This window comes from Suncus etruscus, chromosome 10 (assembly GCF_024139225.1).
Source record: "Suncus etruscus isolate mSunEtr1 chromosome 10, mSunEtr1.pri.cur, whole genome shotgun sequence".
In the NCBI taxonomy this organism is placed as follows: domain Eukaryota; kingdom Metazoa; phylum Chordata; class Mammalia; order Eulipotyphla; family Soricidae; genus Suncus; species Suncus etruscus.
In genome coordinates this window covers 52,008,594-52,035,988 of record NC_064857.1, presented here as the reverse complement: position 1 = coordinate 52,035,988, position 27,395 = coordinate 52,008,594, and the positions used below count along the sequence as shown (strand labels likewise).

General features: G+C 46.0%; 2 protein-coding genes across 2 annotated transcripts in view; both read right to left on the bottom strand.

Annotated features, from left to right (window-relative positions):
- Positions 1–20,715, bottom strand: part of LOC126020187 (epididymis-specific alpha-mannosidase-like) — an 87,229-nt gene extending 66,514 nt beyond the window's left edge. The window contains 16 exon segments of the mRNA XM_049781649.1: positions 669–875; positions 949–1,059; positions 2,043–2,292; positions 2,980–3,168; positions 5,858–6,111; positions 6,418–6,548; positions 7,600–7,738; positions 8,607–8,797; positions 10,030–10,228; positions 13,535–13,718; positions 14,068–14,091; positions 14,093–14,184; positions 15,165–15,337; positions 16,555–16,660; positions 19,533–19,673; positions 20,581–20,715. Of these exon segments, the coding sequence (XP_049637606.1) occupies positions 669–875; positions 949–1,059; positions 2,043–2,292; positions 2,980–3,168; positions 5,858–6,111; positions 6,418–6,548; positions 7,600–7,738; positions 8,607–8,797; positions 10,030–10,228; positions 13,535–13,718; positions 14,068–14,091; positions 14,093–14,184; positions 15,165–15,337; positions 16,555–16,660; positions 19,533–19,673; positions 20,581–20,715 (2,526 nt within the window).
- Positions 20,716–26,125: 5,410 nt separating this feature from the next.
- The window catches only part of LOC126020186 (epididymis-specific alpha-mannosidase-like), a 34,632-nt gene continuing 33,362 nt past the window's right edge, over positions 26,126–27,395 (bottom strand). Inside the window, exons 18-19 of the mRNA XM_049781648.1 lie at positions 27,236–27,356; positions 26,126–26,220 (exon numbers count right to left, since the gene is read on the bottom strand). Coding sequence (XP_049637605.1) covers positions 26,126–26,220; positions 27,236–27,356 — 216 coding nt within the window. The remainder of the gene's footprint in view (positions 26,221–27,235; positions 27,357–27,395) is intronic.

Here is a 27,395-nt window from a genome sequence, read left to right as displayed (position 1 = left end):
TATGCTTGGACTCCCAATGAAAAGCTGGTTAGACCCAGAGGTGCTGAGGTGGTCCAGGCCACATGTGGTGGTCCGAGGGGTCTTGTGTTGCTGCAGTCAAACTCAGTTCAATATATGTGATAAGTAGGTTCATCTGAGTTTGAGCCATATCCCTGCTTTCATGAGTTCTGTTTTAATAAAACAGTGGTAAGGTTTTTCTAGAAGAAATTAAGACAAAGTGAGGCAAAAAATGGTGGAGGAGATTGGAGACACTGGTTAAGGGATGTTGGTGATCTAAAGATGTTGGAACAATCTATGCATTAAGCCATCATTGGCAGTGTTGTAAAACATGCAACCTCCTTTACAAATGGGGAAAAACAAAACTGAAAATGTGACAGAAATGAAATGATTCAGGGGTCATAAGAATATTACAATGTTGTTACTAGGTCTCTACTGCTATAAATTCATTCTAAAGTAAAGTGTTTTAATAGACCATTGTTTCATATTTTGGGGGCATCATTGTTTCTTATTTCTGGAGCACCATTGTTTCAGGAAAGTCACAAAAGCAGGAGGTCTGAGTCTAAAGATGTCTTAGAGGAGCTAAGGCACAAGATCTTTCTCCTGGTCCTGGACTAGAATGACTCTGCTTGGGGACAGCTTTCCAGTTTCAGGTCCAACTGGATTCTGACATTCTGGCCCTTACCCTTTAACTCTCTCAGCAGTACCACAGGCCTGTATTGCAGCTCCAGTCCACTCCTGTGGCGCAGGGCAGTAGTGAGCGGCAGGGGTCCCAGCAGGAGCCAGAATATGGGGCGGACCACAGAGGAGTCGTTCAGCGTCAGGTTGACCTCGTTCATCCAGTAGTTTTCAATCCACAGGCAGCGGTGCAGCATGATCTGCAGGACATGACAGAGGTGTCTGAAGGTCTTCACCACTGAACAGCCCTGGGATGTTGGTGAGATGACCTACCTCTATTTGCCCATTGCCCTGGCTGGACACACCGTGGGCCTGATCCGACAGCACCACCAGCCGACTTTGATTGTCCTGGATGAAGGCCGTTTGCACCATGGGGTAGTAATTCTGTGGAGATACAGGTATTGCTGGGCTGGATGTACATAGAGGACCAGGTGGGAAGTGGGTAGGGACCACCCTTTTCACACTCCCACACCTCTTCAGAGAGTGAATTCAGCATAGAGAACACTGTGGGTGAGAGAACTATTCTGACTTTGAGGATAACAGACTGGAGGTTTCTGCCCAGCTCCACTGCCCCTGTGGGCCAGGAAATGCCCTTTGAGCCACTGTACCCTTGTCTGCCTGCCACATCCCTCTCTCAGCTGCAGCGATGAAGGAGCACAGGCCTGCCCATCAAGCAAGTATGGACTGACAGAGAAGGTTTGTGTGACTGGGAGCAGCCAGAGGTGTAAGACCTCAGATCTGAGACATGGACACTCTGGGCCTTGCCAGAGCAGAGAAGAATTGGAAGAGAAGGGTCCATCAAAATGAAGAGACAAAAGGCAGAAGGGGAGGGACCCACTAGGTTGCCTCATGGAGGAAACAGGTAGAGATGTGGGCAGAGTGGCCAGAATGCCCCTGCTCCTTCTCGGGAATGATCCAGCTGTCTCTGTGGGCCCTGGGGAGAAACATTCCCTTTCCCAGGAGAGAAACTCATGCAGGAAAATACAGGGGCTGACCCAAGATTTCGTGTCCAGGAGCTACAGTGGCTTCTAATCGGGTCCCTCACTGTGTGCTCTGCTGACAGTGCTCTGAGCTGAGCAGTGAAGGGGGTTGGGCCCAGTGACCTGGACATGCCTCAGCTCTATTGCCCTCAGAGCAATTCCCTTGTGATTCTCAGGGCTCCCCAGAGGAGACTGAGGACAGTAGAGTTAGAGTTCTCTGCAGCAAGGCATGGCACAGATTTCAGATACCAGTTGCCACCAACAACTGTGCACCAATCCCTATTGGGACTAAGGTTCTAATAGGATCCCCCAGCTACTGCTCTCTCTCAGGAAAAAAGAAAAACATGAAGACTATGTCTTCTGTGCCCATGGTTCCCCAAGGCATACCCTGGCAATGGTGTTGTAGTGGTACATCTGGTAATTCCTTTGCTGCATCTGGTAACCATTGTTGTCAGAGTAGAGAATCTTCTGGGTGTCCAGACCAGTGCTGGTCCTCAGGATGACCTCAGTGTTGACTTCCAAGGGTCCTACTTGGACCTCCTGCTCTATCCGATGACATAGCAGGCCCGTGTTGGAGTCAGGTGGCACATGAGCCAGGCGGGAGTAGATGACATAGGTGGGGTCTTCATCCACTTCACTGCAAAGAAATGGGAGATTTGTAAGATCTGGAAAATTTATGAGCCAACTCTGCTTCATTCCATCTTCCTCCTCTCCATCTCTTCCTCCTTTCCTTCATGAATTCCTCCTCTCCACATTCTAGTCATTCTTCTCTCCCATATTTCTCTCTCAGTCAGTGTAGGGTTTGCCATGGAGCCTACAAAGCAATATAAGGGGCAAATAATGTGGAGCTTCCCACCAAGTCTGATGGAACTGTGGTCCAGCCCCTGAAAGAACAAAGACTCTCAGGAGTGAGGCACTGCCCCGAGGAGTGCTCTGAACTCTGTCACCATTGGTGAGATAGAGCAGTGCAGAACCAGGAGGTAGAGAGACCAGAGACATTCAACTTTTATAGACCCACAACATAGGGTTGGGCATCAGAGCTCTGTTTTTTGTTTTGTTTAGTTTTTTGTTTGTTTGTTTTTGGTTTTGGGGTACAATCCAGCAGTGCTCAGGGGTTACTCCTGGCTCTATACTCAGAAATCACTCCTGGCAGGCTCGGGGGACCATATGGGATGCTGGGATTCAAACCACCGACCTTCTGCATGCAAAGCAAATGCCTTACCTCTATGCTATCTCTCCGGCCCCAGCATTGGAGCTCTGGAACCAAGTGTTCTTTCTTCCCTCTCTCACCCACCCCTGTATCCACTCAGAGAAGTGAGTGCACCTGTAGAAATACTGGCGGATCTCAGTCATGAGCTCCCCGGACACAATCTCCATTGTCACCTCTTCCCAGTCTGATACAGCAGCACCACTGGGTGTGAACACATAGTTATCAGAAACAGGATCTTGTGTATCTCTGTTGGTTTGGTACTCCAGGAAATCCTGAGTCAAGTGCACTGTCCTGTTTCCTTCTCTGAAAGGTGGGAAATAAAATTGTATTATCAACATGGGCAGAATCCACCAAGAATCATCCCCCTGACCCAAGGCCAGGCTTTCCCTACCTCATGCAGTGGCCCAGCCTGAAGGAGCCAACAACCCCTTAGATACCAGTGAGAATAAGACCCCAGGACTCAAATGCACCAAGAATCTGTGCAATGCTCCCAGAACCAATGTGGTATCATATTCCTTCCCCATCACTTTGCAGATGTCGAAGAAAAAGACCAATGCAGATGTCCCAACACAAATGATTGGTAACTACCAATCATACAGAGATGACTACCAGAGATCCCCATTCTACTTTCAGCAAGTTCTAAGGAAGTATTTGATTCTGAGAGTCCTCACTACTCAGCTGTTCCATGCCATGATCATTGTTCAGTTCAGTGGCCAAATTCTCTTCGCATGGTGACCATGCTCACATAGGAACCAAGAAACTATAGAGATACATGAGCCTTGAACCTGACAGCATCTCCCTGAGATTCTGGCCAGGACATGACCAACTTGGTGCATATTCATTTGTACTCAACCATCTGAGTTCAAAAACAACTGAGGAAAATCAGGACTTAGTCTATGACAGCCCATGAGTTCTGTCCTAGAAAAGGCCTATTTGGGGAATGGGGGTTTTATGTAGAGTATTCTTGAGCTGTAGACAGGAGTGGTGAGATGGAGCTTGTTTCTGCCACTTCCACAGAGACAGTGTCCAAAGTCAGCCTCTGGACTCTACCTTTCGCTAGTCACCTAGGGAGATGCAAAGCCACATGGAGTCTCACTCCCCATGGCCTGCTGCTCCAGTTTGTCCCTTTACACCCTCACTGGTTGCTTAGAGCATTTCTCATCTGCCACACCTTCTCCCTAGAGGAGGTCCAGGGTGAATTCAGGATAGAATTTTATGGGTACTCTCCTACAGGGTTTGAATGGATTGCAGAACTCTAAACAGTGATGTAGTATGAGTCCTTTGACATTCATTCAAGCCAATGTTCTACCCCCAACTTCATTTCCTTTTCTATCTCCCAACATCTGGGACTTTTTTCTATCAACTCCCTGTTATTATCACATATTCTTTCCTTCCTAGGTTCCAGCAGGAACATAAATAGATGTTCTGTCTAAAACAGGATGAGTGCAATAGAAGCATCTGGTAAGTAGCCATGGGTGACTGGACAGACCTCAGACAACAGTGAGTTCTTGCCTGTGGGTCATTAATGTTCTCTGTTGTCAACAAAGAACTGCTTCATGAGAGAAAGGTGGATATAGGTAGATTAATGGGATGAATGTCGAGGAAATAGTTGTACATGGGAGACTCATGAGATGGATGGATAGATGAATGTATGTCAGATATTTCAGTGTAATTTGTGTCAGTGTATTGAGGGAAAAGTTGAGTTATTGGAATATTGGATAATTGGATGGTAGGATTATTATACTTAAAGGAAGAATAAATGGATAAATTGGGTGAATGCTGTCATGTTAATGGAAGGATGGATTATTGTTGAGACCCTGACAGAACTGTTACTTATTAGAGTGGGAGTGGATTTATAGCTATACAGACACATGGATGGATGGACAGACAGATGGATGAATGGATAGATGGAAGGGTGGATGAATGGATGGAAGGTTGGATGGATGAATGGTGAAGGTATGGGTGAAGTGTCATAAAGTTGACTGGAGAACTGAACTAATAAATGGTATGTGGAAGGAATAAGAGGATAAGAGGGAGGAGAAAAGAAACAAAAGTAGGAAAAATGTCATAGAAAGAGATATTATGGGTGGAAGGGACTGATGAGAGAGATTTGGACCAGACTGTAGCACAGATGAGTGGACTGCATGAGTGGACGGTAGAGAGAAGACTGAAGGATATTTGGAGATAAGGAATAGATGAATGGACAAATAATAAGGAAATTTTATAACAGAAGAAAAGATGAGTGTTGGCTTACAACTTACAACTTGGTTCCACCCAAAACAAACATCATACCTGGTTTCTTTGTATCTGTTTGTTTTAAACTTGGTTTTACTCAAAACAGAGATTTTTCTATTTAGCATGTATCAAGCAAACTGGGCAGGACTGTCTGTCCTTATTTCACTGTCCAGGGGATAGTCACTGTATTCAATAAAAACTGAAGTCTAGCAGGTGGCTTTCTCTGTCTCTCAGCCTGATGAGACAGATTGCTACTTGGCCAGGCATATCTCACTCTCAATCTTGCTTGGATTATTTCCTGTCTTGACCCTTTGCTCCAGGCTCGCTTTCTCTGGGTGGAAATGGCATTTGGGGCCATTGTGGATGAGAGATCATGAAGATGAATAGTAAGTAAGGGAATAGAAAGGTAAATGGAAATGTGACAAATATATTGAAGAGTGGGTGAGTGGATGAATGCATATACAGAATGCTTTAATGTTGCTCCATGATACATAGTTTCTAACACAATTCTACTTTTCTGACGGCATGTCCCTCAACATCTCCTCTAAATAATCCTGAAATTAAAATAAATACTAGAGCTTTGCTTAATCACAGTGGTAAAGACATACAATCTAAATTAAAATGATTAAACAGGAACCAGCTAACACCTTGAGATCATCCCCCAGGAAGTTAAGAGACAGAATTCTCTGAGGGTGTCGACATAAAGTGCACAGGAAAATAGACCTCAGCCTCACAGGCAGGTGAGACTGCACCTTACCTCTCCCAGATGCTGTGCAGCAGATTGGTGTCCTGGTCCAGGAACATGGTATAGCAGTCATTCTGCACGGATACCAGGTGCTTGTCACTGGGCCCTTTGGCTGTCCTTTTCTTTCGGCCAAAATACCTTGGAGCAGGTATGTAGATCTGGGCTCCATTTCTGCACCGGATGTTGAAATGCTGATAACTCAGACCTGGGATGGTGGTCAGCACATAAACATCATAGTGGGATGGAGTCTTCTCTGATGCCTGCACCTGCAAGTTCTGGGGACAGGATGGAATGGGAGTCAGTGCCAAGAAGAAGGTTCTGCTCAGATCCCTCAGCTCTCACAGCACCCTGGTGGGGATCTCAGCCTGAAAAGGAACAGTCTCTCTCTCATCTTCTCGGGCTGAGCTCCTGTCTCTGCACCCTCTCTGCTCACCACAGTCCAGCTGCCCTCCTCGCCCTGCCCTTCTTCCCAGTGAGACTGGCTGCCATAGTCACTTCCACTGCCACCTCTTCTGGGTAGGCTCTGGCTGGACCAGAAGTGGCACAGGAATGGCAGGTGCTCCCACTCCTACCTCAGGGGGCACGGGATTTCCCAGATGGTCCGTGACACTGAAGTCAGAGAAGTCCACAGTGAAGCTGATGATGGTGGTGATGTTCCAGGCCAGAGGGTTGTAGATCACTGCCATGTGCCCAACATTTGAATCTGCATGCAAAGACCCAACTCCATGGTGAGTGGTTGGTTCACACAGCACAGCCTAGCTATACGGGAAACTGAGGCAGCTGGGACCTGATTCAGCAGAGCTCAGGAGTCCAAGGAAAGGGACCTGAGCACAGATGATATCAAAACACCAGACAATCTGACCTGCTTAGGGAACACTCCATGCTATCTCAACACTGAGGTTACATGTGCTTCCCACACTCCTCATCCATCTGCTCACTTCCTTGATATGGAAACATAAGTCATAGAAGAAAAGCCATCTACTGAAATGACACATATTCTAAGACCTGGGTCCAACTCACTCACTGGACAGTGAGGAGATTCCAGGGCACTCTAGGTCCTGGAAAGCCCAGGGTTATCACATGTCCTGGCACCTAGGAGCCTGTAATATGGACCTGGAATACTTTCTGCTCCATCATTACCACACATGTGGCTCTGAGGCCATACCTGATGCTTCTGATCCTGAACATCTCACATGCCATGCTGTCCTGACTGCACTTCCCATGTTGTGCCTGAAACTGGGTCTCTACATTTGTGAATGTACAAGAAGCTGCACTTGAGTGACACAACCAACTGCCCAGTGACCTTGACCTCAGTAATTCTTTCCCACATGATTATTTCATCCCTGCAGTCAGAATCACCTCTATTTTCCCCACCAGCACTCTTGTCCCACCTCTTAAGTGTGAGTTCAGATGGAAAAGCACAAAGACTAGGAAAGGAGCAGGACAGGTCATGCATGGCACAGGGAATACAAAGGGTTAAGTGGAAGGGGACAGTGTGAGAGTGAAAGAACCCTGTTCCTCTTAGACTGTCGTGGTTCAGGCCCCTCATTGCACATTTGTCCCTAAGACCCTCACCATGGGAGAGCTGTGCTGAGGGTCTATCCCCACACTGAGCTCAGGGGAGAGTTGAGCTGGCCAGTGCTGCCATGGTCACTTCAAGGTCAGAGTCACAATGAGAGACAGAAGCAGAGACTCATTCCAAAGGTCCCAGCTCACTTTACACAGTCCCCCAGCCCCCTGCACTCTTGCCTTACCATTGCCAACTTGTCCCTTGTCCTTAACGATGGAAACCATCACCTCCTGTACATTCTCCATGCCCTCTGTCAGGTGCTCCTCATACATGTCTCTTACCTTGGGGGTCTCTGTCCCAGTAATCCCATTGTGATGCTGGACCTGCAGCCCCAAAAGACAGTAGAAAACAGAACCAGGTTTCTGAAGTGCACCCTGAGTGAGGGGATGGATCAGGTGGAGGGGTCTTTCCCCCATATCTGCTCATGAACCAGCATGGAGTGGAATGATCTAGCACAGCATCTTCCCTGGAACCAACTTCCTGAGTCCACAAACTTCAGGAAGAAACTCACCCAGTGCCCTGCTCTTAATTCTATCCCTCACCCCCTAAGTGTTCCATTAATAGCAGAAATACTCCAGGTGACACACTCTTCTCTGCACTGAAGTTGGGTGCAACCACCCTCTCTTCACAGGAGGGAAACTGATGTTTATGCCCAAAGCCATATATTTTCTGCTGCTGTCCTATCAAGTTTTCCATCCTGTCCCTTGACTGGACAGTCAGGCCAGAGATGCCCTCTCCTGACATGAGGATGAGATTCCTTGGCTCCTTTCCTCTCTGTACTTGGGAAACAGAAATTAATAGACAACTTGTTTTTGGACACAAGTTCAGTGGGTTAGGTCATTGCCATGGATGTGTCAAATGCTCTCCTGAGTGGGCAGTGGTTCAGTGGACAGAAGGGCTCAGGTTCAGCCAACAGAGGTAGCCCAGCAGAGCTAGATTTGAATCCTGCACAATGGTCAGACTCAAATGCTGGCCTGGGGGGGATATTTAGTTGTAATAGTTCCTGAGCCACTAGCTGGCTTCTGTCACCCAAGTCCTAGTGATACCCAGATCCCCACTCAGTGACCTGGGGCTCAAGAATCCTCAGTGTCTTGACTATAAAGGATACTCAGTAACCAGGAGCTGAACAGATGCTAGGCTAGCTATGGGGAACCCACTGTACCAGGGCACTCACTGAGCCCATGTCCTGACCTCAGAGACTGCCCAGCGGAGTTGCTGCAGCTGCTGCAATGCCCAGGACACGTTCAGGGCTGAGCTGTACTTCGACCATAGGTGGCGCGTGAACATGGATTCGGCGGCATGCAGCATGGCGCTGGCTCGCCTCGCCAGGGCCTTGAGCCCACTGAGGGATGCGTAGAAGCCTGTCCAGGCCTGAAGTTCTCCTGCAACACAATAAGCAATGCTGGATGTGAGTGTCCTGCCAGTGGAGCCAGCCAAGTCCATGTCCAGGAAAGCTGAGGGAGGAGGGGAGACGGAGAGAAACAGGGCCCACCTGAGCACCCAGCAGGACAGCCAGGAACACCCATGACCCAGCCCCAGGAGGAGCCAGGAGCACAGGAGACTTACAGAGGACTAGACCTTATTGGACACAGAGATACATATAGCATATGGAAAAGTGGAACATCTCAAGAACCCAGCCAGAGAGAGCTGGAGGAGAGGTGACATGAGGTGAGGGACCAGAGGGTTAAGGAATAGGCAAAGAGAAAGTTATTGTGCAGCATCACTATCCAAAACCTTTTCATGCAGGATCTGTCATCATTTGTATTTAATGGACAGAAAACCTGTCACAGAATCCACACTTGGGTAGCTAGAACTGTCCTCCAGATGCTAAACTGTAGGAGAAGATTTTGACGAAAAATAACACCTATAACTGAAGATGCGTTCCCCTACCCCAGAGGGGACAAAAAGAGGGACTACAGCTGTAATGGGAAAGTGAGACTTCTTCTGTCTTGAGGTTGTGTTTGTCTGGGAACACTCACTCTGTGAACTAGTTCTCTTTATCACCATAAATGGTCCTGTTCAATGTGTCTCCAGTCATGTGTTTGCTAGATTCCATCTTTCTCAGATGTGCCTACGAACCTGATAAAGATCTTCAGCCCACAATGCACACTAGTCAGATGTGAACTGAGTCTCATGTCTCCTTGCTCATTGGCCATAAAATAATTTTATTTTATTTATTTTATTTTATACTGGTTTCTTATCATTGCCTTCCCTGTGGGTGGGTTAGTACTGTTCTCTTCTTTACTGATAGATATGGTAATAAAGTGTGGCAACCATGAGGACACAGCAATGTAACTTGTGTTCCTCAGGAACAACTTCTTGGAGGTGATGTTACAGGATCATAGAACTTGAAGAGAAATAGGTGGCAGGCACTATCAGCAAGAAGAACTACAAGCACTGAGACACAGAGGGAGAAATCATTTATGGGCAATAGTCTCAAGGTTCAAGCTAATAAGAACTTCCCTGTGTGTAAAGCCAAGAGGTTATTGAAGTGGGACAAGAATGTGTGAGCTGAGTGCAACTCTGGTCCATTGACCAATGAGGGCTTAAACAGCTTGTCCACTGAGGTGGACACTCTCCCATCAATCTCCATCTCAATCTCAGAGTTTCCTACCTGAGGAATAGGGGAGGAAGTCGCGGTGGTCACGGACTTTCCAATTGACTCTGAGACCACGGAGGATACCAAAGTACTCTTTTAGTGTGGCATATTCCATTGATACCCCAAACATGGATGACCTTTGGTTAATGTAGTTGATCAGGATGTCCATGTTTTCAAACTGCAATAAGGTGTCGACGAACTGCCTGTCACATCCCTGCAGGATGAGTATAAGAGCAGAGCTGGGCTGAGAAACAAGCCCATCCACAGAAGAGGCTCCTCACTGGCCACCCTTCTAACGAAGGGCCAGGAGCCTAAAGTCTAGATGCCAGAGCTGAATCCCCTGAGTTGCTTTTCTTTCATCATTTTCCCCTTTAAAAAGTTAGTGATGATGTGTAAAGATACCCTGTATCTCTTAGGCCAGTGGTCAGCAACCTTTTTTTTCAACTGAGCCAAATCTCGCCAAAACCACGATTGAAATTTATTTTGAGAGCCACACAGGGTGTGCACTGACAGAGGCTAGGAGCAGAGTCCTGACTCCTGGAGTGACCACCTGGCACAAAGAAGAGCCAAATTAAAAGTGTAAAGAGCCACATGTGGTTCACGAGCTGCAGGTTGCCTACCACTGTCTTAGGCCAAGGAAATTTTCTTTCTAATTTTCCAATGTTTACTGCACCTATGCAAATATATATATGTATGTATATATATGCCACATCTGCCCCCCTTTTTTTAATATCTTCTAGATAGGGTCTCCTGCCTTTTTTCTTTTTCTTCTTCTTTTTTTTTTTTTTTTTGATATTTGGTTTTTGGGTCACACCTGGCAGCACTCAGAAGTTACTCCTGGCTCTAAGCTCAGAAATCACTCCTGGCAGGCTTGGGGGACCATATGGGATGCCAGGATTCAAACCATCATCCTTCTGCATGCAAGGCAAATGACCTACTTCTATGCAATCTCTCCAAGGATATATACATATATATCCTTCTTCAAATTAAAAAAAAGAAAAAAGTGGATGGGACCCAGGGGCCAAGTAGTATCAGGAGCATTGAGTAAAAAGAAAGGGTGGGGTCAGATCTAAATGACCTAGCCAAAGTCAACAGCAGTAGTCAAGATATCCAAACTATAACAAGCTAAACACAAAATGAACCTACTACACTGGTAGTCCAGGGGACTGGGGGTGGAAGTATGTGAGGCATGCTGAGAACTCTGTTGGAGGGATGTCAATACTGGTGATGGGAACCACCCTAAAGCACTGTTACTATATGCCTAAATACAACTGTGAAAGACTTGTAACTCAATGGTCCCAATAAAATTAAAAATAAATAAAGTTTTCAATGTCAAAAAAAGTTAGTAATGTGTGTTATTTCTGGTTTTCTTCCAAGTGAAGCAATATAGCTTTGATTGGAAAAAAAAAACTTGAAGACAGAGATATGTAAAGGGAGAAAACGAGAGGAATAAGAATGTGTTCAAGAGAGACTATCGGCCTCTCCTGAGGGGAAAAGATAAAAAGAAATAAACACAGAACCCTCAAAAACTTAAGGTATTTTGAGAAATTACTATCAACAACTTTATGATGTTAATCTGGAGACTATAGAAGAAATGGACAGATTCTTATAATCTCAAACTGAAAGAGACTTCTGTCAAAAGTTAGAAAACCTGAGAAGAGGGGCCGGAGAGATAGCATGGAGGTAAGGCATTTGCCTTTCATGCAGGAGGTCATCGGTTCGAATCCCGGCGTCCCATATGGTCCCCCGTGCCTGCCAGGAGCAATTTCTGAGCGTGGAGCCAGGAATAACCCCTGAACACTGCCGGGTGTGACCCAAAAACCACACACACACACACACACAAAAAATACCTGAGAAGGCCATAAGTAAGAAAGTAAAGAAGCTGAAACAGAGTCTCCTTCTTGGTTCCAGTGCCATCACTGTTCATCTGCGCTTTGGAGCCAGCCATGTTGGTGCCTGGAAGGAAATAGGGAACCTCACGCCTTAATCCCTTCCACCAAACACAAACAGGACTGTCTTTTGGGGTCTTTCCCAGCATCCTTCAGAGTCCCAGCGCCATTGCTGAATCTTTGTTCCCTGGGGACCTGTGTCTGGGCAGGAACAGGAGGCTCCAGTCCTAATACCTCTATCAAGGGTCCTCCTTTCCAGCCTCCCCTCAGTCTCCTTCTGGGTTCCAGTGCCAGTACTCAAACCTCCTTTCTTCCCATTAGTCATTCTTTTCCCAAACCACACAGAAGCTAGTGCATTCACAAGAAGTCATTTCAATATATATCATAGACGTCCTGGCAGATTGGATCTAGCACTTCTTTAAACACCCTGATACTTCAGCACTCCAAATCACTAAATGCAAAGATCAATGGGGAAGCTAAAGAAGACATCTACTGTGGGATATGGAGAGAAATCCTGGCAAATCTCCAAGTCCACCCAAATGCCTGAAACTTATAGATGAGGACCTAAAATCAACACTTATGGTTTAGCAATGGAAATCAAAGAGTTACTAGCCTCTAAAATTAAGAAATCTGGGGCCGGAGAGATAGCATGGAGGTAAGGCATTTGCCTTTCATACAGAAGGACGGTGGTTCAAATCCCGGCATCCCATATGGTCCCCTGTGCCTGCCAGGGGCGATTTCTGAGCATAGAGCCAGGAATAACCCCTGAGCGCTGCCAGGTGTGACCCAAAAACCAAAAATCCTAGCATCCCTTTGGTCCCCTGTGCCTGCCAGGAACGATTTCTGAGCACAAAGCCAGGAGTAACCCCTGAGTGCTAACAGTGTGACCCCCCCAAAAAAAGTTTTTTTCCCCAGAATAAAAGTCCTGGTCTGGTGAATTCTATCAGAAATGACTTACTTGACTTACTTTCTTCTTAAATTCTTACAAATTATTCAAGGAACAAATTACAGTAATACCTTCTATGAAGCTAATATTACATCAATACCTAAAGCAGATAGAGACACTTAGAGAAAATAAAGTTTCAGATCAATTTCCCTAATGAACATTAATGAACATTGACACAAAAATTCTCAAAAAAATCTTAGCAAAATAAATTTAATATCACATAAAAAATCATGAGGGACCAGAGTGATTGCACAGCAGTAGGGTGTTTGTCTTGCATATGGCCAACCCAGAGCGGACCCGGGTTTGATCCCTGGCATCCCATATGGTCTCCCAAGCCTGCCAGGAGAGATTTCTGAGAGCAGAGCCAGGAATAACCCCTGAGAGCTTCTGGGTATGACCCCCCCCCTAAAAAGCATGTATGTATGTATGTAGCTAAACTTGGTCATCAAGACCTACCAAGACTAATCTTAGGACACAGAACCTGGAGTAATCTCTGAGCACAGATGAGTGTAACGCCCTCCCCACAAAAAAGGCAAAATATAATCTTGTAGAATGGTTGAGATATCATGGTTAGCAGGAAGGAAGATGGCTGACTGCATTGATGGGACAAGAGAAAATGGTGGTAGGATGTAAGGAGGTAAAAGCCATCAAAGCATTATATGACCTGGCTGGCACCCCAACTTACCCAGGACCAAAGGAAGTTCTGTGTCTGGTACTGATAAGCCCTCTGCTTCACATCATATATCAGTTTTTCGGCCATGTTTTCAACTTTGTCTGGAGAAATGGGTAGATCCATTTCAGGTTCTAGTATTTCCTGGAGTGTTGGGAAATCTGGAAACATGGAAGACTCATTCCATTGAGACTCTGACCTGCAGAAGAGCAGAGGAATTAGAAGGTATCACCCTGAGAAGGCCCAATGCTTGGAGTTATGAGTACTAGAGTCATCTCAGTGACAACTCAGGGTCTTGTTTGGGGGATCCTTCTCCACATCTGTGAGTGAACAGATCAGTTTGGGAAATACAAGACATTCTATAACATCTGAAACATATGCCAGAGCCATTGCTTGCCAAAAATGACCACCCTTCCCCAAACACTACAAAGATGCCATGCAATCTTCTAAAAACCAAAGTGGACATTACAGAGGTGACTGTGGTTTTGAAACTCCCCTGGGAGTTGCTGTGAGGTTGTGTCTCATGTCATGCAGAGAGAGAAGGGAACAGGTTTGGCCAAGGTAAGTGCTCACGTGCAGAAGCTGCGGCGATCCATGACGTGTGTGAAGATTTCTTGCTGCTCCACAGGCAGGGACTGGGATCCTCTCCACAAAAACTGCAGGTTCTGAAGACAGAGGGAACAGGGCAGAAGGTCAAGAGCCAGCCTGGTCTCACTGTCCTCACCGGCATCTGATCTCAGAGGTTCTTGGAGAGATTGTCTCTCTTCCACCTTTTCTATAAGTTTATTTCTGACATCCACAGTGACAGAAGTCTTCAGAATTTACCCTCCAGTCTGGGTCTGCTTGCTCCCTGATCTTTCTTCCTCATGGAAGGTGCCCTATGGAAGATACAATATTGCAGAAAAGCCTGGATGGGACCATCCTAACACATACACGCACATCCAGAGGGACATGCTGTAGTCATGTTGAACTGAGTATCCCAGCCTTTAGGACTGAGAGTATGTAGCTGCTTCAAAGACACCTACATATTCCAGAGATCAATGCACGTATCACAAATTTCCCATTCAGAAGTCATAGAGAGTGACCGGGCTCATTCAGATCTGCTGCTTCATACATGGCACAGTAGCACCTACTGCATTGGTGTGTGGCTACTGGTTACTAGGGATTGCCCTAGCCAGGTTAACTAAAGCCCACTGCCACACACCCTGAGCAGTAACTTCTGGGCACTGAGCATGGATGTCCTCCAGGCCTCGGAGAACCCCAAAAGGAACAATACCCTGATAAGGTAAGGAATGTTAAAGAAACAAAAGTGTCTAACCTGACCTAAAGCCCAGTAAGGAGCTGGATGAGCAGGAGGGCAGGGCACTTATGCTTCAGGGAGAAGAAAGAAATGAGCCACAGTCCTTTGCTCTATCAGCTGCCAAGATTTCCTGAATACTCTCCATGAAAAGAGTCCTGTATATGCACAGACCCATGAACAGGATCTTGTAAAATGCACAAACCCATAATTGGGGTCTTGTAGACACACAGACCCATGAATGGGGTCTTGTAGATGCATAGACACATGAACAGAGTCTTGTAGATGCACAGAAAGGGAGGGAAGGACCAACATTAAAGTTGAGAACAGCAACATGACTCCACTCACCTGGGTCTTCTCCATGTTCTTCTTCAGGTCATAGTCGATCCGGGAGATGACGTGGGCATTTAAGCCTGCCAGGGCAAACAGCGTGGAGGTTGTGGCAGATGCACCAAATGAGTCAATCTGCCAAGAGAACTGTGGCTGGATGCCAAATGTCTCATAGAGAAACCCATGTCCTTCTGCCGAGAGAAGACAGAGTGGTGGCACTAGTTCCAAGAGATTGCTAACACAAAGCAACCAGTTCGCAAATCCTTTGAGTGGTGATTTACTCATGATTTTACAATAACTACAATGAGTCAGAGTCAGGAGAGGACCAGACCCATAGAAGTCAATGATCAATTTCCCCTCCCTTTCCCCAATATTTCCTTTTGAGCCCACCAAAACTGATGTCACAGTCTACAGTAAGTCTAGAGAACAGGTCTGAGAGCACAGGAGTGAACTCGGGGAGCTGCTGCCAGCTGAACACATTGTTTTTGGCTCCCGCCCAGACCAGGATCTCTCCTTGGACAGAGGCTGGCCCTGGGAGAGAGATGGACTGTCACAAGTGCTGGGCCAAGCACTATGAGAGAATCATACTAGGGTCATCTGTGTGCAGGTTCAGTCCTCAAAGGAAGGTCGTGAAACCTTGGGGTATACATTAGGAGTGTCAAGCCCTCAGTGTCAAACCCTCATGAGGGTGACAGGTAAAATCAGTGAGGGTCAGGAGAGAGAAGTGAGAGAAAGGAGAGAGTAGAGGAACTCTTAGGGCTCCTGTAAGGAAGAAGAGGAGAAACTGAGGCACCACTCAGATAAGGATGACTCCCCAAAGAGTAGAGTAGGTGTTGATGACAGTATAGCTAGAATATAACTGATAATTTTAAATAAAATGACATATCACTAATAATTTAATTGTCATAATAAAATCCACATATGATCCACAATACCCTGTAGGATATATAAATATATTATATAATCATAAATATATAAATGCATTATAGTTATAGTTTGTATAAAATATTATATAATATTTAATGTTATATTTAATATTTAACTATTGAGTATTAATGTTTGTTAAGATTTAAATATTTTATAAGTATTAAGTTTAATTTAAATATTTAGAATAATATTTAATAATAAATATTTATAAAAAGATATTAAATGAATATGTAGTGTTTAATTTTAATATGTTTTTAATAAATATATATAATTCTACCAATTGAGTGCATAAGAGGAAATGAGGTGCAAGTTGATTTGTCTCATGTTCACAGAGTTAGTTAAGGATTCTCAGAACCTGGATTGGCTAGATTGTAACATCTATGTTCTCTCTGGCCTTGAAGAGAGGAAGAAGGTTCAGATCCCTTGTCCCAGCCTCTCTGCAGGTCTTAAGGACTCAGAGTTCAAGGCAGGGGGCACTGACCTGTGAGTTGCAGGATCTGGTCGTCCATGTGGGTCACTGCCTCATCAGGCATGACCTGGCCTCCAATGACAAACTCCAGGCGTCCTTCGGCCACAAGCTTGTGTACCTGGGCATTGTGGAAAGAGATAAGGGTAGGTTCCAACATGGAGATTGAGACTGGTCAGAGCTGAGACATGACTGGAGCATCTCCGGTGCCTTGCCTTAACTCCCCATATCTGTTCAGTCTACCCATGCAAGGTTTGGTCCACTCTGGTCCCTGCTGTGTCCTGCCAGCACCTTTCCAAGGTTGACACTTCAACTATCCAGACATGTACTGGGATTGTTCAGTTGATAGGCTTCCACAATGATAGAGAACTTCCGGCCCAGCAGAAGGCACATCTTTGGAACTTTTCTACAGATTCAGTCACTGCTATATTATTATTTATTTGCTATCCCATTTTCTCTTATGCTGAGTTACTTCCTCTTAACTATTTTAAGCCCTGTGTAACAGGCTACCCTGATAACCTCAGGTTGCATTTTGTTTCTAGGCAGTAAATAAAACATCAGTACAGTGGTGGAAAGCAACTGTGTTTAGTGTTTAGTTACCAACACTAAAATTGCAGCACTAATTGTGCAGATTTTTTTCATTCAGCTGATGTTCTTTTCATGTCCTTTTATGGATAGGTTCTTATTAGAATCATATGTTCCTTTTACTTGTTGAATATCTCTGTGTCCTTTACTTAAAAATGTCCCCTGGGGCTGGGGCTGAAGAAATAATTCCAGAAAGAAGGGCACTTACCTTGCACGCAGCCAACCTGGGTTTGATGCCCAACATCCTACCAGTCCCCCAGCATCACCAGAAATACTTTGTGTGGCCCCAAAACAAAAACAAATAAACAAACAAACAAAAAACCCCAGAGGGGCTAGAATGATAGTAGAGTGGGGAAGGCACTTGCCTCACTTATAGCTGGCTTAGATTCAATACCTGGCCACCATACAGTCCCCCAAGACAGCAAGGCATAATCCCTGAGCACAGAACCAGGAGTAAGACCTGAGCACCACTGGGTATGGGTATAGCACACACACACACACACATGTAAAACACAAATATAATTCTCCTTGGTCTTTCTTTTCTTTACACAAATATGATCACTTAAAAGAGAGCAGGCTAGGTTTTTTATGTGTAGAATGTGCTTTAATTGTAGTTTTTCTCACTTTTAGCTTCTAGCTATTATGGTACCCTTCTGGCCCACATTGTTCACCTTCCTTGTTCAGACTTCCTTTTCTTGTGAACTTGGTACATGACTGGGAACAGATCAACATAAATGAGGGCCAAAGAACAATTCAGTGCTTCTTTGTAAATGGTTTGTATATTTTCTAAAAACACACTATTTGCATTTTCTTCCCTTAGAAAGTATGAATGGATCAGCCACTAGGAACCATTTCAGTGAACAGCTGGTATGAGCAAATGAGAGTGAGGAGGCATGAGTTCCATCTGTGAGAGAGAGAGAGATAGAGAGAAAGAGAGAGAGAGAGAGAGAGAGAGAGAGAGAGAGAGAGAGAGAGAGAGAGAGAGAGAGAGAATCTACTATTGTGGCAAGCTACAGGGGTCAGGAGAGAAACTAATGACATAGGTGGCAGGAAATGTTCCCTGGTGAAGAGTATTGAACTTTGTAAGCCTGAAACTCAATCATGAACAACTTTGTAACTGTGAATAATGATGATTTGACTTTAAAAATTATTAACTTGGGGCCCGGAGAGATAGCACAGTGGCGTTTGCCTTGCAAGCAGCCAATCCAGGACCAAAGGTGGTTGGTTCGAATCCCGGTGTCCCATATGGTCCCCCGTGTCTGCCAGGAGCTATTTCTGAGCAGACAGCCAGGAGAAACCCCTGAGCACCACCGGGTGTGGCCAAAAAAAATAAAAATAAAAAAATAAAAAAACCAAAAAAAATAAATAAATAAAAATATAAATAAAAATTATTAACTTGCGCTCTGGGAGGAGGGCAGGCTGTTCTAGCACTGGTTTATATTGGGGACAGTCAGTGGAAATTTTTTCTCTTTGTTTTCATATTGATAGTATTGTGTGCATATATTCTATATATCCATAATATCCATCTTGTATTGGGACCTTGATACTGCCCTACAAAGCTCATTTCTAATATTTTACTGCCTCAGTCCTAACCCTTAGTTCCCCCATCCTCCCATGTAGGTGCAGCTAATGACATGAAGCTCACCACATAGAATGATAAGTGCAGTTAGAGAAACAACTACACTGAAAACTATCATAACAATGTGAATGAATAAGGGAAAAAGAAAGCCTGTCTCGAATACAGGTTTGTGGGTGGGGTGGGGAGTAGATAGATCTGGGAAATTGGTGTTGGGAATCCTCACTGGTGAAGGGGGGTGTTCTTTACATGACTGTAATCATACAACTACAATTATATTTGTAATCATGGTGTTTAAATAAAGATAATTAAAAAAAATATTAACTTAGGGGGCCGGGAGAGATAGCATGGAGGTAAGGCGTTTGCCTTTCATGCAGAAGGTCATTGGTTCGAATCCCGGCATTCCATATGGTCCCTCGAGCCTGCCAGGAGCAATTTCTGAGCATGGATCCAGGAGTAATCCCTGAGCACTGCCAGATGTGACCCAAAAAAAAAAATTATTAACTTAAAAAATTTAAAGAGGGGCCACTTGCCTTGCAAGTGGCTGACCTGGGTTTGATCCCCGGCATCCCATAGGGTCCCCTGAGCACTTCCAGGAGTAATTCCTGAGTGCAGAGCCAGGAAGAACCCCTGAGCACTGTGGTGTCTGTCCCCAAAAAGAACAAAATAATAAAATAAAGAAGCCTATCTCCAGGAGTCCATCTTATCCCACCACACATCTACCAGGACTGTGGGGATGCAGTCCCCATAGGTCTGGAGTGAGACACACACACACACACACACACACACACACACACACACACACACACACACACACACGAAACAGCAGTACCTCATTTTTCTCACTCATCATGGCATTATCCCACCACAGACGGAAAAAGTTCTGCTCGGCCACGATGAACCTGCGTTGCTGTGAGGCCTTCAGTGCATTGATGACTGAAGAGTAGATATCCACGAACGTTTTCATGTCAGCCTAGACAAGAGATCCCATTAGCTAGCTCCACACAGGGAAGAAACCCAGGCCAGGCCTGGATCAGACCCAGCTCAGGGACCACCAGGACCTCTCTGCTCTGTCACCTCTGGCCACACGTGGACAGAGACAGACACAGAGTGGGGAGCACTGAGTGGGTATAAGGACCTCCAGGAAGGCATTATAGCTGAGACTATAATGGCGTGATAGCACCTTTTGCAGGGGAAGGGGCTCTATGACCCAAAAGGTGACGGCAGGGCAAAAATAAAGGAAAGTTTGTGGAGAGCTTCTGAGAGGCTGCTGCCCTGTGACTGGTCCTTAAGGACCCCCCAGGTGCTTCTGCCAGGTTGGCCTCCATGATAAAAACGTTCCATCACCCAGAGCTCCAGCTGGATACACGGTGGTATCCAGAGGTCTCCTACAGCAGCAGCCTATCTTTCTTTATGCTGTTTATTTACTTGTCGCATGCAAGACAAGATCTGCACTACCTCTGTGGCCCCAGAAAGGTCTCTTCCAGGGAAAGATTAGCAAGTAGACTAAGTCCTGCTACCCAAGGAGCAAAGTCTTCAGGCAGAGGAAGCTGCAGTTCATGCTAGGAGAGGAATATGCTCGAGAGAAACACTGAAAAAAGAATCAAGCTGCCTGAGACAAGGCAAATGCCTAACTAGACTCAGGACACTGGGTCTGACCTCAGACCACTGCTGCCTTGGACTCAGCTAGTACTTATGTGTACTAGGCTTTGACTTGGGACCTGGACAACCCAGGACAGTCTCTGGGCCTGTCCATTCCCAAGGCATCACTTTAGCCAACTGGTCCTGTGATGCTTGGGTCCCCTCGCCACCCAACAGAACCACCAATGAGATTATGAAGGAAATCTACTAAACCCTGAAAGATGGCCATGAGGACCCACCTGGATTTTGTGGATCCAACCCACATCCATATGGCTGTGGGGCACGATGAAGACCCGGAGCCTGTCCTGCTCTGTGTCCTGCTGGATCTCTGACTGCACCAGCAGCAGGGGCAGAAGCAGCAGCAGGAGCCCCATGGCTGGATCTGTGCTGGGTCTGAGTCCCCTGACAGCAGATGGACTGTAGCTCTCTCTGCTCTGGGTCCTGCCCTGGGGGAGGAACAGGAAGGGAAAGAATAGAGCAGGGCCCAGGGCAGAACATGAGGGGACGTGTGCTCACACCTCTCAGGCCTTTCATCATCCATAATTTCCTGCCATCCCTAAACTCGGTGGTCTTCAGATTTTGTCTCCCTAGGAACCCTATTAGGGTTAACTCCAGGGGTGGTTAACAAGTTTGACACAAAGAGCCAAAATTTTAAACTGTGAGAGTCAGAGAGCCACACCACGCAGTGACCTGCCAAAACAGACAAACACACAAAAGCATATAATTTTAACAATAATCTATTAAACACATATTGCATTTTGCCATTTTGAGTGAGGGTCAAAATCCTGTTCGCCACCCCTGGTTAACTCAGTTACTAGTCAACAGCTATCAGAAAGAAGCAAGAACCAAATAGATTCTTCTTTCCAAGGAGACAACCCTGATGCCCCATTGAAACAGAAAAACTCAGGATGCCTGCAGCTCCCCTAGACAGTGCCAGCTTGTACCCAGGGTCTTGAGTGGCTGCCCAGACTCATGTGCCCTGAACTGCATCATTTCCCCACATGAAAGGTATGTGGGTGGCTTGTTCTGAGTCTCTGGGCAGGAACGACCAGGTTTGGCTCCAGGGGAAAATATGGGTTTGTGTGGTGAAGCTGCCCCATCTTCATTAGTCATAAACACTGTGTCTAGGCCTCCCTCAAATGGCACAGCAAAAGGACATCTGCTTACCTGGATGCAAAGTGCTGGTACTTGCTGGGTCCCATTGGCCTGCAGACCAGATACATGGACCCCTTTTCTCATGAACGCAAATGTTCCCTTCAAAACTCCCTGTCAGAATTTGCTGCTTTTCTGACAAAAAGTGAGCAGAGTGGCTTGTGTCTCCTGCTGTGCTCTCCATGCCCTGTATTCAAGGTCCCCTATTTCTCTCCCTGCCTGTTGCCTCTTGCTGAGTTCAGATGGCAAATTGGACAAAGTGTGAAGCAAGGAGGAAGGGAAGGGAAAGTTCAAGTTTTTTCATACTTTGGGGTTTGTAAAATAAAAATAAAATGCACAAGTTGGGTGAGGCCACCCCCTCGGGAAAATGGGTCTGATGAAGCAGGGTAGCAGCAGAGAAATAATACACAGCAGTTAGAAAAGATATTCATTGGAGTCAGCTCTCTGCCAGGTGCTCTCACTGCCCTGTGCTGCCTATGCCATGTGCTTTTTCTCTTGCCATGAACTCATTCTCTATTTCCTTTATTCAAACCAACCCCAATCCCTATTGGGGGAAGGTCATCAGGCACAAAGGCAACTGTCTGTGGGTTTTACATCTTAAAGTAAGAGGTTAAGGAAAAAGGAAGTTGGGGGAAGGGTTACAGGGGTTAGAGGAGAAACTGGAGTGAACACTCAAGAAAGCAGAGTTTCCCAGTATGCCAATTTTCTGACATCTGGACTCTGTGGAGCCAAGGCAGGCCACTTCCTCCCACCCCTGCCGCTGCCCTTACAGAAGTCCCTTTAGCCATGCCCACCATCCACTACTGCTGCCATATGAGCTCAGCGACTCAGCTCCACAAATTCTCAAAGTCTCCAACCTCAAGGCCTCGTGACACCTATATACATTTTACACTGTACATCCCAGCAACACTTTACCAGATTAGATCTGAAATATAGAAGCCACATGAGAGCAACAAATAAAACCAACACCAGAAGACTCAACTAGCAATAAACAGCTTGGTAAACCTTCAGATAATGTCATATTCACCCCATTGTGAGATATGAGAATTTTCACAAGTTTTCTCTTAATCAAGCTTTTTTCCGATAATCAGTTCGTTGTAAAAAAGCAATCGATAATCAGTTTCCATCATCAGTTCGTTGTAAAAAGCAATAGAAAGTAATTGGGACTGGCTTGGGAAGATTGAGATACTGGTGACAAGGGTGCAGTGGTGATAGAATTGGTGTTGGAACATCGAGTGTCATTAATAAATATATTATGAGCAACTTTGTAAACCACAGTGTTTAAAATAAAGAAAAATGTTTTTAAAAAGAGAAAAGGTGATGCTCTCTCTCCCTCTTTCCACATCTCTCTAAATAAAAAACAATTATTTTATCTTTAAAAAAACAGATAAAGGGGCTGGAGAGATAGCATGGAGGTAAGGCGTTTGCCTTTCATGCAGGAGGTCATCAGTTCGAATCCCGGCATCCCATATGGTTCCCTGTGCCTGCCAGGAGCAATTTCTGAGCATGGAGCCAGGAGTATCCCTTGAGCACTGCTGGGTGTGACCCAAAAACCACACACACACACGAAAAAGAGATAAAGTGGAGAGTTTTCACTTCAACTCTATTGTAAAATTTAAGGTTGCAGGACTGAGAATGTAAGTCACACTGGTCATAGTCCCAAGAGCTTGAGGTGCCTGACCAGGCAGATGACTGTGTCTGTGCAAAGAGAGGGGTGTGTCCCTCCTCCACTTTCTCATCCATCCCTGACTCCAGAAAATGACACTCCTCACATGGCAGAAACTTCTGAGCCCACCATCTCCCACCTCATCTGGAAACAGCTTCAAATTTCCCCAACAAATCATGTGTACCTGTTCCCTAGGTGTTCAAGACCATACATGCTGGCACACATAGTAGTCTGCAGAGAAGTGAGTGAAGTTTGCTTTCTTATATTATGGCTTTATGTTTGTGAGCATATCTGGAACGGAGGGGTACATACTTGCTCAGACCAGAGGGTGTATATAAGCGGAGCCCCAGGCTCCAAAACTAGAATCTGGTGAGACAAGGGTCTGAAAGCAAATGTCGACACAGGAAATAGTCCACACAGTGAAAGGGTGCAAGAACAGGGTCAGGAATCCCACCACTCAAGCTTTCTGCTCCTAACAAAGAAAGCAGCTCAGTGGAGGAAGACCGAAGAATAATGCCTTCCTTCTTCAAACCCAGGCTTTTATTCACAAGAACCCTAGGGTGGAGAAAGAATACCAAGTAGGGAGGGATCTTGTGGGATTACAGGATTTGTCTGTTTCTACCTCAATCAGTAAATACATAGGATGGAATTATCTTTTTCTTGGGGGGACACACCAGGCGGCGGCAATCAGGGTTTACTCCTGGCTCTGCGCTCAGAAATAGCCCCTGGCAAGCTCGGGGGACCATATGGGGTGCCGGAACTCAAACCACCATCCTTCTGCATGCAAGGTAAATGAACTACCTACATGCTATCTCTCCGGCCCCATAGATGGAATTATCTTTGAATGTAGCACCTTGGATTGGTGTTGAAACTGGATGGTCCCATCTTCCAGGTGTGATGTTTTCCCTCAGATTAAAGGCTTGATTGGAAAGGAAGTAAGCCCTTTCATTTTCTTTTTCTTTTTTTTTTTAACTTTATTGATTGATTGATTTGGTTTTTGAACCACCCCCAGCAGCACTCAGGAGTTACTCCTGGCTTTTGCACTCAGAAATTGCCCCTGGCAGGCTGGGGAACAATATGGGATGCCTGGAATTGAACTGGGTCCCTCCCGGGTCTGCTGCATGCAAGGCAAAGGCCCTACTGCTGAGCTATCTCTCCTGCCCCCATTTCATTTTCTGATCTCCTGGGAGCAGCTTGGAGCAGTGGCCTGCTAGTAGGTGTGAAGGATAACACGGGGAACTCTTCCAAAGCCTTTTTCTCTACGTGTGTGTGTGTGTGTGTGTGTGTGTGTGAATTATTTTCCAGACTGCTATCTGATTCCAGACCCACATCTCACCAGTGTTCCAGGGTTGGAACCTGAGGACTTTGTTCAATAGAATCTGGTACTTCCATCACCAGATCACACCTTAGGGTAGAGTATGAATACTGATTAGGGTAAGACCAGTAACCCAACAGGTGGAAGAAGTCCCAAGAGACCCTGGGCCCTGACAATAGCTCACAACCATCAAATGTTCGTGGCCCAGCCAGGTATAAGCTGCTTCGTTAGCCTCTCTCCTAAGACCCCCTGCCCACCCCGTAAGGGTCTAGGACAGAGAGGATCAAAAAAAATATTGGTGTTCAAAGGTGAGTCCCTGGCCAGAGCTCACAAGCCCCAGCTCCCTGAACTTCCAGAGGATTCAGCCCAGTGCAGGAACACAGTTGCCATGAGCTCACATATGGCTCCATCACACATTGAGGGGCTCGCCTGCTTTGCACTCCTAGAGGTTACTAGAGATCACAGCTTGGCCTGGGATCCTTGTCCCACTGTGGGTCTATGCAGAGAAAAAGGCATGGTGTGGGGATTACATTATGTTTTCAACTGTGGGGATCACATTATGTTTTCAACTGTGCATGGTAGATGGAAGACAGTAGAATTCACTGTGGGAGGAGCAGGATGGTAAACATCTGCATTTATCATTAGTTTACAGTGAGACAGGCAGGCCAATATCTGGCAGGTACCACTCAGGTACACAGGCACAGGGCACCTGGACAGTCGGGCTCTGCTCTCAAAGATGAGAGTCTAGTTGGCAATAAGATGAAGAGCTCAGTTGATGGTAGAGGTGGACCACTCCAGGCAGCAGCAGGGGGACAGGGCTAATCTGTAAAATGTAAGCCATCCATTCTGCAGAGAGAGCTGTAGACAGGGTCTCAGAGAGGGAACTTCCAGCCTGGAAAAGCACTCCTGTGCTTGGTGAGCCAAAGGGTTTGTGCCTGTGCAAACACTTTCCCAGCAGAGTGAGACTCCACAGGGTGGCTCCATCCACCTGAGGGTCTCAGCATCATGGCAGATGCTTCATGAGTGTATAGTGTTAGTGTGAGATTGAGTCCCTGAGAGAAGGGGGAGGGAGGGATTGAGAGAGGGAATGAGGGATTTAATGACTGAATAAGTGGCTGAGTTATTGATTCAGGGAGGGAGGGAAGAAGTGATGGACTAAATGAATGAGTGAATTACTGATGAGGGAGGGACTGAGTGATTACAGCAGGCAGAACACAAGCAAACCCTCACTCTTCCACCCCCAACTCTTGAGAGTCTGCAGGTCCCACCTTCCTAGTGTCTCTGCCATGAACCCTGTAGCTCTAGGAAGTCAGTACATAAAAAATAAGGACATGCTAAACATGTATGACACACACATGACTCTGTGAGCCTGGCTGAAGTTACAGACCCTGTGTAGTCTGGTTTCCCTCTACCTTAATTAGCATTTAATGGACTTTTCAGTGAAGGAGGTAAGGAAAGAAGCCATCTGTATGTTGCAGATAACCAGTAACAAAAAATGTCTAATGCAAAGTTTATTTAAAAATAAGAAAACCCCAATACAGCAATTTTCAGTTATGAACCCAGCAGGTTAGCAGCCTTGCCGTAGTCTGGGCCTCTTCCTGGGTCTGAATCCTTGAGGCAGCCTGTGCCAAGAGAAGCTTCTACATGTTCCTCACTTTCCAAAGTAAATGAAGAAGGTTCGGATTTCCTTTGGGTGGATGGTGATGACAGGGTGGCAGCCTTGCCTCAAGGAATAGCTGGTCTTGGCTGGAAGAAGAAGTTGTGTGCATGTCCAGCACTGCCCTTCAATGTCATATGTCCCTCACAATACTCTGCCCCACCTCCCATCACAGCATCACACCCAACTTCAGCCAGCTACAGTTCTCTAGGGATACAGGACCTAGGACACCTCGAGTAGGATGTCTACTAGAACGGACCTTCACATTCTGCCAGGCCTTGACATACAACTCAAGGGACCCTTTTCCTTTACTTTCCTAACCATAACCATAATGTTAACCCTCTAATACATTCTGGCATCACATACCTCTGGGTTTGGTATTTATACTCATGCCACTAAGCACAATGACCATACTAACCGTGCATTGGATCTCAATTAACTATAGAGACCTGTCTTTGGAGTTCGTGTTTCATCCATAGGAGGGGGTTCTAGTAATTCCATCCATTCAATATTCATCAAATTTATCCTTATATGCATTCCTTTACCCACCCACCCATTCATCCATCCATCCTTTGATCCATTCTTTCATTAAACCATTCATAATCTCTCACTTCAGCCAACATCCCTGTATCAGCAAAGTAGAGGCAGTGGATACAGGATACCCGGGCTATGTGGAGTGCAGAAGGGTGACTGTATAGGTGTGAATTTAACAGAAGGTGGCATAGGAGCTCTCAGAGAAAAGGGACTACCAGGATGTTGGCTAGAGAGGGAGCAACACCAACAGGGAAAGGCACTGTAGGGTTGTAGGCACTGCTGGAAATGGGGGCATCACTCAAAAGAAGGATTTGGTGTATGATCTGTATATAATTATGCACACATTACACAAAGGCATGTGTGAATGTACGACCCGGGACATGACCCTGAAGCTCTGATCCATGTTCAACAATAGAATCAGAGATGGTGCTTGCAAGGTCAGCTCATAGCCCAGGCTCACAGAAGCAGACAGGGGTAGGTCCAGGAATAGGTCTGGGTTTACATGGCTCTTATCTGCCTGAGGGGTGGGCATGGAATTCTGAGTCAGTCCTGACACAGGAGCCCCCAAACCTCTTTTATGTTGTAGACTTTGCGTCCGCCAGCTCCAGCGCTGCATGCTGTTCACATCCCAGGTGCCTGTGAGGGAGCGCTCCTCCACCTTCTCCACAGAGCCCAGCCCTCGAAACACCCACTGCAGAACGAAGCACAGAGGGGAGAGGCAGCCTGAGAC